Here is a 12050-nt window from a genome sequence, read left to right as displayed (position 1 = left end):
AATTATATTTACATTTGAAATATCTTCAATTATGAAAGACAGTTTTGTTTTTTTTGAAGTGTTTGGTTATTATAATAAAATGTCTAACAATTTAAATTACACATACAAATTACTTAAACATGTTGAGTTCTCAGTTTTAAGAAGACCATAGCTATTTCATTTTTAAAAAGTTTGTGCTCATTAAAAATATTACTTTTCTTTTTTTTCTTGCTAATCATCTATGAAAATATTTAGTTTTCGTTTCAGATCTTATAGGAGTTCATTCCTCTTATTTTCCTCATAAAGTGCATCTTTCATTAGTTATATCTTTACTATAAACTGAAGTTAGAGAATATCAGAATTTATTTCTTCTTTGTATTTCAGATTATTTTGCCATTCTTCATACATTTCAAATGTAATGTTTTAGATTTGTTATTTTCTTTCTTGTTTTTGTTTCTTGAAAAAAAATGTGTTTGAAGTTTGAACACTCTAAAAATATCCATTGCTACCTTTCCTAATACAAAGGCTTTTAGAGATTTTAAGTTTCTTTATTTGACTCCTCTTCTCCATTCCCCATTTAATCTCTATGAGGTGTATCTTCTGCCCTTTTCATTCTATGGGAATCATTCTCCCCAAAGTTACCATTGCTAATGGTCTTATTGATAATCAAGACATCCTGAAATTTTTTTCTTTTTATATTCCATTTTGTTTTTCTTGTTTTCTTTCTTTTGTTTTAGTGGTTCCTCTCATCTGTGACTCCAAAATCTATATTTCTAGCCCAAGCACTCTCCAGGTATATATTAGTATTTGGTCCTGATCTTGATATTGTAAGATATTAGGCCTTTCCTCTCATAGGAAAGAAGGTGCTACCTCTGAATAAACTCTGCTTTTAAAAATCTAAGGATTTCATGTCTAATTCAGTTCAGACAACATGCCCCTAACATCTTATTCTTAATGAAAGATCAATGTATACATGACGATGACTCTTTTGTCACTACAGCAAAGCACAAAATAAGCTGTAAATGTCTTTAAATCCCAAGTTCTGCTCAGGACACAGGCAAACTAGGGAGCAATGAAGGGTTAAAGGCAGAGTCAAAGAAAAGTGGTTGCTTTCTTACTAAGCTCTCCCAGGACCCAAGGCTTCTGGCTAACTTCAGCCTTATGTGCTGTAAACCATTATCTCCGGGGGTCCTGTGCGTGTTTGGTTCATGAAACAAGACTTGCAACTTTTAAAAAAGTTCTCCTGTATCCAGAAGAATATATATAGCCTTCTCAAAAGTAACTTCAGCCTCTGTGTTCTTTTGGATTTTGAATGTTAAGCAATTATAAGAATACATTTATTAATATATTGATCTTCTGCCTAGGTTAAACGGAAGATATTTACCCCAGAACATTTTTATATTTAGTAAAATCTATACTTTCTTCTTGAACTAATGTATGAAAGTTTTAGTATAAAGTTGATCTGCTCTTGACTGACGCTTACACTACTGATTGCCTTTAAACAAACTGAATCACTTTCTTATGTCTTTATGCGTCCCAGAAAGTACTATTAATATAACAAAGAGCTAGCAGAAGTTGTGAAAGTGATGGGATATGGCACCATTAAAGCTGAGCTTTAGGAAGGCCTATGTGAGCAGAGTCCGGGAGGAATAGATTGTAGAGAGAAACAAAGAGAATGAAACCTGGCTTCATTTTTCCAAATGCCATCAATTCCTTTATACACGTGACTTTTGGAAATTGAGTCTTCACTTAGTCATAAGTTAGCCTGACCAGATTCTTAGAAATGTCTCTGTCCAACAACTAAGATAGTGGTTGTACAATCTTGGGCGAAGTATGTAAAAAACTTTGGCCAATTTCCTATTTTATAAAAGGACTTGATACCTATCTTGTAAGATTTTTGTAAAAAATTAAATGAATGAAAAAATAATCTGTGTAAATGTGTTTTGGGCAGGACCTCACACATAATAGTGCTTAGTGATTGACAATTATTATCATAGGTAAAATATCATGTGGGGACACAAAACCCAACCCCTGGCTCACAGAGGGCACTCCAAGAATGTTACTCATGCCATCTCTCTCACTTCTGGAAGGATCTGTAGTTTCCCAGTCTAAAAATAGCACCTCCGTGTTCTAAACGCATCCAGAACCATGTGGTCCTGAATATCACTAAATCCTAGGCTAAGCTGATTTATTTATATTCACAAAGAACAGCTATTCCAACTCTCTTCTATCAGACATGGTAACATCATGCTTACAGTCATTGGAAACAGAGTTAGAAGTCAATCTCTTTTATCCGTGTCTTTCACCTCCGTCTCATATATTCAACCTATCACTGAGCCTTTAAGTTTCCTCCTTAAAATATCTCTCTCAGACTTGAGTTTTCTGTCTTCACCATTCACAGCCCAAGTGCAAGCTCTTAGCACCTCTTAACTAGATTAGAGTCAGAAATCTTGGCTTATCTCCCTAACAGAAGGTACTTTTCCTATAACACAGGCTGCAAACCACCTCCAGAATCATCTTCTGAAAATACTAGTTTGTTATCATATGCCACCTTCAGCAACTTATAATAGTTCTGTGATAATAAATGCAGCCCTCACCTCTTCCTACCTCACCCTGGTTTGCACTTCCCCAAATATCAGACCCAAAGCTAAGCACATGACATATATAATATTCACCTCTATGCCCAGCCCCTGCTGTGGCCGAGCATGTCTGTTGACAGGCCTCTGGGAAAGCCATGCTTCCCCCCTGTTATTTTGTTCACTCTGTTATTGCCCTGAATGCACCCACCTCAAATTTTAACTACACCTCAAGAACCAAATTAAGTTCCATATCTTCCTTGTAATGTTCCTTGACACTAATGTTTGCTTTTTCTGAATCCTTTCTAGACTTTTATTCCACATCAAAGGAAAGACTGAAATGCTGTGTCATGTCTGCATCCTAACATTGACTACACTGCTAGATTGCAATCTCATCCAGCTCTGGGTCCAATATACACATTTTTTTCTCTAATCACCCTAAATCTTGATGGATTGCTGAGTTTAGAGGAGATCCTAAATAATTTCACTTTCATGACTGATATGCTATTCTTCTTACTGCTACATGGTGGATTTTAAATGCATGATTTAAATTCTGTTTTTTTTAAATCACCCTGCAATACTCAAATCTGCATGATATTCAAGTAAGTATAGGCTAATACTTAAAGATAGAAAACATTTTAACACCTCTTTTTTATTCAGAACTTGTGGTTTCTTGATATTATACTATTTTGTCATCATGTAGATAGAATGTTAGGCTATTAAAACTGGATTTTATCTCCTTTTGTAAATCTAACCACTGAAAGAATAAAAACAGAAAAAATCCTGAGTAAGAAGAGTATAAGCTACCTTCTAACATTTAGGTAGCCATTTCCCTGTGCTTTATAATTCAATCAGCTGGGCTGAATGTCATCATTGCTTCTCTCTTCTCCCCTTTGCTTACATTCTCTGATCCTTAAGATCCCACTGTTTAAACATGTACATTTCTGTCATGACCATATTTTCTTGATATTCTATTTAAAACATGTTATCATTTGCTGCTGGTTGTGGTAAAATATCCATGACAGGCAGGACTCCCAGAATAGGAGGCTGATACATTTCATTTGAGCTTGGCCAAAGAAAGCCTATGTGATGGCTATGGATGATTGATTTTTGGTATCTTGTAGGGCTACTGCTTCTTTTAAAATGGTAAATTCCTAACAATAATGTTTAAAAGTTTCCAGTGCCTTTATAATAGAAAGGTTCTTGCTTTAGCAAATGCCAGCATTAAGGCAGCACCCTGAAACGGCAAAATGTTAGAGATAAAGAATAAGTATAAACCAACAAATGTTCCTCTAAATCTGGTCACTTCATTTTTCTGTAGAAAAATTATTTAATTTTTTTCCTCCAAATTCTTATGAAAATTTATTTTCTATTTTTCTTCCTTTTGACTTCTTAGATTCCATTGCTTTCTTCTCAGTATAATACCGTCACTCTTTTCTCAACTGCATCCAATAAACAGATACAGATACACACACACACACAGAGTCATTCACACATTTTCTTTTTCTTACTAAATTGAGACGGCTTTTTTCAATAAACATAGATCTGGCTCTAAATTAGGTGCTATGGGAAATTGTCATAAACTCTGAAATTATTTCCAAGTGTTTAATTCACTTCCAGGAAACGCTGGTTTATATTTTATGAATTTCCTAGATATGGGACTGATGCCCTTAACATGAATGGAAGTTCCTGTATGTATAATAAGAAAATGACCTGAGGATTTCTATGCCTTACTCTTTAGAAATGCAAAGGTAACTGTGAACAAAAATAAAAACACTTTTAAACAGGTAATAATTTCTTTTCTCTGGGGCTCCATTGCCTGTTTCATTTAAGAGGCAGGATTCATCAGTGTTCTAGTTTGTTTCTCTTCTCGTTGAGGCTTTTTCTATTTTGCTGATTGGGTTATCTTTAAGACAATTGTCAGACTTCAGTATCTTACTGACACTGAAAAGGTCTCAGCTGTGTCTTTTTCTGTAAAATGTCATGGTGATGAGCAACTTGTTTTTATTGCTGATTATATTCACATTTTTCCTTTTTACAGTTTTATTGAAAAATAACATACATACAAAAAAACTATAAATATCTTAAGGGTAGAGCTCAATGACTTTTGCACAAATGAATATCCTGTGTAACCAGCACCTGATCAAGAAAGAGAATATTAACTGTAACCTAAGATAGTTTTAGGTGGAAGTGTCTTTTAAATTCTCTTATATGGTTTCTGTTTTGTTGATATTTGCTCTTTTTTTAAAAAAAAAATAGACTTTATTTTATACAGAAGTTTTAGTTTCACACAAAAATGATATTCACTTTTAATCTTGACAAATAGTCCTGGGCGCTATAAACAATTTCTCATTGGCTTTCACATTTTATATTTTGTCCTCAAGTGTGTCTCTGAGAAATATGATCAATGCACTAGACCTGCTATACAACACTGTGGAATGATCAGTATTTTCCAACTTGGTGTCCTCTGCTTTGACACTTCTGGCTACAAATAATGTCATGATGTTGATGGATACCCAAATATGTTTAGCAGTTGCCAGATTCCAGTCTTAATAAAAGTATAAGGTATCTTGCACATTATTAGTTAATAGAGACTTCTTGGGGAGGAGAATTTTCTTGCACTGTGTCTCCCTGTTTCACTGATGATGACATGGTTACTGACCTCCTTGTAGACCTTGCTACATGCTTATATTCCTGCAAGACTCGGCCTTGCAGCTGCCTAGATAAAACTCAGAGATGTGGGCCATGTGACAATCAAACTGGACAGTGCCATGCTAGTTTTATTTAGCTCTGCAGAGAGCCGAATTTTATAGTACCAGTTGCTGATACCTGTGCTCTGAAACCCTCAAACCTCAATGTGAAGAGTTACCCCTTATACACACATCCTGTACAGCTTATCAACTGTGTGATTCTACCTGAGTCCTCAGTTCCTTTTTTTTTTTTTTTTTTTTTGCTGGGGAACTAGCCTAAATGCCAAAAAGCTGTCATTAAATTTATTTTATTTTTGTTATCTTTTCTTACATCTGGTAACCCTCAAATAACTGTATAGAGAGGTTAGTCATCCCTTATCATATTAGTTGCAGATTGTTAGAAACACATGGAATGGAGGCATAGAGGAGCCTGAGGCCCTCAGCTTATGTATCCCTGGTCAGTGCTGGCAAGAAACTCAGAGTGCCCTGCCTCTCTGTCCTTCAGAGTCACATGTAAAGCTTCACAGACTGCAGTCAAGAGTGAAAATTCAGTACTTTGTCACTCTGTACACACAGAAATTTTCTCTTAGATCTCTTCATTTGTAGAGGCTCCTTAGAGTCTTGCATTGTCAGTTTTAAATAGATTGTATGGGATCAAAAAGCAGAAGCTTTTCCTCTGTGACACCACAGTACAAAAGAGCCTTCAGACACACAGCCTGTCTTTGGTTTGGATTCAGTTTTCATAGGGGTTGGTATATTCCTTTCCTAGGGCTGCCGTAACAAAATATCACAAAATGAGAACAGAAATTTATTCTCTCATAGTTCTGGAGGCTAGAAACCCGGGATAAAGATGTCAGCATGGTCAGTCTCCCTCTGAAGGCTGCAAGGACGAATCCTCCCTCGCCTCCTCCTGATTCTGATAGGGGCTCTCAATCCTTGGTGTTCCTTGGCCTGCAGCTCCATCACCATATCTCTGCCTCTGTTGTCACATGGCGTTCTTCCCTCCATATCTGTCTCTTTATGTCCAGATTTCTCTCTTATAAGGACACCAGTCATTGGATTAGGACCCAACCTAATTCAGTATAACTTCAACTGAACTTGAGTACATCTACAAAGATCTTATTTCCAAATGAGTTCATATTCACAGGTTCTAGGATTTAAGACATCAATTGGGGAAAGACCAATTTAACCTGTAACACTTGCTAATCTAGTTGTCTAAATCCAAAATTTTAGGGCCATGATTAATTCTAAGAAAATTAAATCCAATAAATTGATAATATATGTAAACTGGTCACTAAATTTATTTTGAGGAAACTATGCATTTTCATTTGCCAAATGAGTATCTTTTAATTTAGTTCAGTTTGTGTGTGACTTCAAATGCTTCTTTATTCTTCAGTACCTCTTGCCTCTTGGCAAAAATCAACAATACCTGATAAGATTAAACCACTTTTTTAATAAGGAGTTTACATGCCACTGAAAAGCAGAGCTGCTAATTATGGATGAATGTGTAAAGATACTTTTATTTCATGTAATGTGGCCTAGTGTGAGTTAATTACTGTACAAATAACCTTAACTCCAAGGCAGGACGTTACCGTGATAGATGTTTTAGATTCAAGGATGACAGAAATACCCCTTCAATAGTGATGAACTATACTATCACCAGCAGCAGATCAACCCCAGACTCCTATGCTTGGTTGTTAATTAACTGTTATAAAGGTAGGTTTGTTGTGGAAATTAATGTAACCATGACTTACACGGGGTGGCTTTTGGTTCAAAACTGAAAAATGAAGCAGTTCCTTTTTGGTTTTATACAAGATGTTATTTTATTAATATGTACCATTTTTCTAAAGTATCAATATTTAATATTAAATTGATAGGGAGTAGGGGGCAGATATATCCCTAGATGCCTTTAAACATTTACTAATTTAGCAATTCGGTATGGTTCCAATAAGAACTATCCTCAGTTTTTAAAAAGATCGCTATTTAATGCACTGTTATAACACCTTGATTTAAACTTGTGACAAGGTTGATAAAAATATTGGTTTAGGTTCATGCATGTAGAAAAGTAAATAACACGTTATATGATGATACACAATGTAGAGCTGATAAATACAATATAAAGATACATTTTTATAATCATAATCATCTTCTTATATTTATATCCTGCTCCTACTGAGATGAATCTCTGGTTACATTTACATATTGAATTAGAAAGTTAAAACTAATGATGGGATCAATTATGCCCCATACTGAGCTGTGCACTTTGGAATGACTTTGAGAAAACAGGAGGGTCAAAAAAAAAAAAGCATCCACAGTGCACAGTGATTTCAAGATTATGCTAACAGATAAGCAAAGGAAGGACTGCAATGGACAATAATGTGTGTTTGTCAAAGAAATCCGGCTTTTCAGTGGAAAACCTACAGCACATTTCTAATATAAACACTTCTGAGAATCGGAAAATATATAGTCTGGGTCACAGAAGTTGCTAAACGGTTTATTTAAGGTAGAATATATATAAGGGCAAATGTAATCTGAATCCCTTTATGATCCTGTTTGTTTGTTCTTGTAATTCTTTTAATGTGTTTGCTGTATCTCGAGTGAAATAGAATCTGCTTCATGTTTGCTGTTGTCATGCAAACGGTGATAGTGTCCTCTTTCTCCTTTCCTAGCTGCATAATAAATGTGCTTCTCATCTAAAACCTGAATGTGACTGCGGACCTTTGAAGGACCATATTTTACCACCCACAACAATCTGTCCAGTGGTATTGGTGAGTTTTTCTTTCTCATCATTCTGCTCTAGCTTGGGGTTTCTGTGACTGACTGGTACACTCTAGCACTCAATGCTTCCAGAGGTCATTTTTCCATTGATGAAGGCAGAACTAATAGACCTAAAATACCTCATGACTTCAGAAAAGACCCCTTTGCCCACTATACTTCCTGTTCCCTTCATGGCACAATAAACGTCTAGGTAAGGTATGCTCTAACTGAAGCTGACTCAGGTTTTATCACTTAGTCATGCTGTACTTACCAGAAATTATATAGGCAGAACACTTCCACATTTGACATGTTTTATAGATCTAGCTTCCCAGAATAATGAAGTTATTCTTATGGGCAGTTTTGCTGGAGATGCACATTATGTATTTGCAGTCGGGAGGTCTCTCACCTTAAGTTAGAGGCTACTTAGAGTGAGGACACACACCTTGAAGAGAGCTATGCACTGCCATTAGGTGTATTTTATCTTTTATTAGTGAACAGTAAATTTACCTGAAAAATAATTACTTGATTCAATAAATATTCATGTGAAAGATGAATAAGTAAGGTAACCCCAAAAAGAACAAATCTTGATAGAAAGAGAAGCAGCTATTCAAAGATAATTACACTTCAAAATCCAAATCATTTCTAAAGTGAAACAGTTATTTTACAAAACCAACTATTTTATATCTATATTGCAGTTCTCATTTTTTTAAAACAACATGGAAATTAACTAGCTGGAACTTCAGTTTGATATAATAAAAATACAACAACTAAGAAATGTTAGACAAATACTTTTCTAAAGGTCAACTTAGAAATTAATCAAATTACTCAATTTGCACCCACTTATGATTCATTTTGTAATTATCTGTAAAATACTGGTTGTATTTAAATGCCTTTATTTAAAAGAATTAAAAACTATTTTCTTAAACTGCAAATATAAAGCAGAAGAAAATACCTCCATATTGCTGAGGACAGCAGTAACTAATTCTAAATTTCCTTTCCTCATGTAAGATTAGACATCCTGTAGTAAATAAGATTAATTAAAAGTAATGAGAGCCATATTAAAATACTTTGTTTTAGATGAATTTTGGTATTATGTTTATTCTTTTGTAGTATTTTCTTAAAGAGAAAGAACTTGTAGAATTTTTATATATCTGCATTCTTTTTAAAAAAGTGTAGTAATTTTACTGGTTTAGATGCATCCTTGATCTCAGATTTTAACTATAAGAAGAAATCTATTATGTCATTCTAGTATCCAACTATCTGGGTATAAAATCCTACTCAACTCAATGAACTAGGGACCACTTCTTTGGCCTACTTATATCAACCTCTGTTCTTATAAGTTCAAACATGAGATAGACCCTTTTATTATTCCATCCTTTCTTTCTTTGAGAGAATCAAAGGTAAAAACATGGGTTAAATGAATAGTCTTGTCTCCAACAATCTTGCAAACTCTTTCAGTGCTTTTATAGACACTTTTGATTCTGAAGATTTATTTTCACTCATTAAATCTTCCTACAGCTTTTATCATGATTTGTAGCTCAACATTTGCTATGTTATCGTTTCCTTGGTACTATCTACTCTGAAGTATTAGGCACCATTAACCACCTCATCCTTTGTGAGTGTCTACCTTTCTTTAACTCCCATTATATCACCCTCTCCTGATTCTTATTCTCTTTCTCTGGACACTTCCCTTTAATATCTTTCCTGACTTTCAAGATTTCCACCTGCCCCGTGTTGGTTCACCCATATGCCCTGCCCTCACATGCCACAGCTTTCTGCTCTTAACCTTTTTCCCAGCAGGATCTTGTTTATTCATTTAGTTCATTACCGTGTTAATTTATATTAATTTCATCCTCCTCTTCTGAATCTCAAGTGCTGCAACCTGAAGGTTCCATGTTGTTTACATGCCTGATATTATTATTATTATAAGTAATAACAGTAACTCCTATTTATTGAGCACATACACTATACCAGCTACTATGCTAATCCATTCAAAAAGTATTTATTGAGTGTCTAGTATGTGCCCAATAGTATTAACAGTAGAAAGAAAAACAGCAAAAACCCAAATCAAATCTTTGCCTTCATAGAGTTTTCATTCCAGTGGGCAATAATTATTTAGTACCTGATTATATTAAATTACTGGTGGTATTTCAAGCTTAAAGAACAAAATTAAAGTAGGAAAAGAAGAGAAGATATACTAGGACTGCAATTACAAAAGAAGTAGTTAGGAATTCACCAAGGAAATAGTTGAGTAAAGAGTTGAGGAATGTGAGGGAATCACTCCTGTGGCTGTCTGGGGACAGAACTTTGTGGACAGAGTCAACAAAGAAGGACAAGCAAAGAGAAAGCCTAACATATCTGAAGGGCATCAAAGACATTAGGGTCTGGGTCTCATTCTGCAGGGGGAATAATAGTAGAGAAGGTCAAATATGTCTTAAGATGTTCATATGTGTAGGACAATTTAGGCGATTTTAAGTTCTTTAGCTTTCATTGTGAAAGAAGTTGGAAACCCTTAGAGGATTTTGACCAGAAGAGAGAATGATCTGACTTATATTTTTAAAAGAAAAATCAGTCTAACTGGTGTGTTGAGGGGGTAACAATGGAAAAAAATATGACACTTAGATTTTCTCAGAAAAGTAGGAAGCTGGGTCATTGCTGAGAGCAAAGATGGTATGAAAGTTTTGAGGATCAGGAAGAAGTTACACACGAGTCACCTGGGAGAGTGTGTGGATCAAGGAAATACCATATGATTGCCAGGAAATAATGAGCAGTCTCTTCTTGTTAATAACTGTGAATTTAGAACAAGATCAGTAAGCTTGGATGGGTATATTTCTCTGGTCATTGTTCAGTCATATTTCTCCAGTTACATTCTAGCTGCAGGAATAGAGGAGGCATGGACCAGACTCAGAGAAACCATGTTTTGCCCAATGTGATGAAAGGAGAGAGGAGAAAAGGAGCTGGGAGTGTGAGCAAGGGAGTGATTGTAGGGACTGGCCATGGAATTTAAGCTGGGAAACAAGGGAGTACAGACATGAAAAGTGAAGTACAGTAAGGCGTGTTAGGAAAATACATTGTAGATTACAATGGAGTCAAAAATTTTTGGAATCAAGCTTATTGGTGTCAAGTTACAAGAATGAGGTGACAGTTGAGATTATGAAAGGGTTGCAGTTTTTGGTAATGATTTGTATGGATTAATTTATTCATCACAGTGACGCCATAAGGTAAATATTGTAACTACTCTGTTTTATCTATGAGGAAACTGAGAAATAGAGAGATTAAGTAGATTTCCCGTGTCACATGCCTATGAAGTGGCAATGCAGGATTGGAACCCAAGAATGATCATTCCAGATCTTGTACACTGAGCTTGTCGTTTCTACCTTTTCTCCAAAACCCAAAATAGGCCTTCTCCTATTTGCCTTATCTCGAACCTTCATTCCCCGAATTTCCCAAGCCAGAAATCTTAGAATTACCATTGGTGCCTCATATTGAATGTCAAATTAATCATTAGGCAGCCTGTTCTGATGCTCTCACTTCTTTCTCGATTCTTCAACCCAACTGTGACTGTCTCATATGTCACTCACAAATTGTTCTCCAGAATTCTCCTAGTACTAGCAGTATTATCACTGAATTGTGTCTTTTCCTTGCATTCTCCGCACTGCTCCCTGGATCCACTTTCAAAAATACAATAAAATATTTTCCTACTTAAATATTTAAAATATCTAAAACATTTTGAGTGATTCCTATTGCAATTCCCAACCCTCTAGCATGGTAAACAAGTCTCTTTAACTGGATCAACCCGCCTAATCCTTAACACTCCACCTTACACACTAGAAATCAAGGATTTGAACTACTTGTAATTCTCTAAGTACACCTGCTCTCTGAAACCTTTGTGGTTTTGTACTTGTCTATAAATTAACCTAAATCACTTTGCCTTGTAGCCTTGCTAAGTAGAAATTAAAGTTTACTTTCTGATCATAAAATAAGTATATTGACTCTTAAACCCGTTAACTGTTTAAACACTAAAACTTTAAACAAATTAATAAAGTTG

The 12050-nt window shown here is 35.2% G+C and overlaps 1 protein-coding gene across 7 annotated transcripts in view; it reads left to right on the top strand.

Moving 5' to 3' along the window:
• The window catches only part of DGKB (diacylglycerol kinase beta), a 623008-nt gene that overhangs the window by 140057 nt on the left and 470901 nt on the right, over positions 1 to 12050 (top strand). For all 7 annotated transcript variants that reach the window (XM_057731678.1, XM_057731674.1, XM_057731676.1 and 4 more), the window contains one exon: positions 7915 to 8013. In XM_057731678.1, the coding sequence (XP_057587661.1) occupies positions 7915 to 8013 (99 nt within the window). The remainder of the gene's footprint in view (positions 1 to 7914; positions 8014 to 12050) is intronic.

The sequence above is a fragment of the Hippopotamus amphibius genome, chromosome 4 (genome assembly GCF_030028045.1).
Source record: "Hippopotamus amphibius kiboko isolate mHipAmp2 chromosome 4, mHipAmp2.hap2, whole genome shotgun sequence".
In the NCBI taxonomy this organism is placed as follows: domain Eukaryota; kingdom Metazoa; phylum Chordata; class Mammalia; order Artiodactyla; family Hippopotamidae; genus Hippopotamus; species Hippopotamus amphibius.
This window is presented reverse-complemented; position numbering and strand designations above follow the sequence as displayed.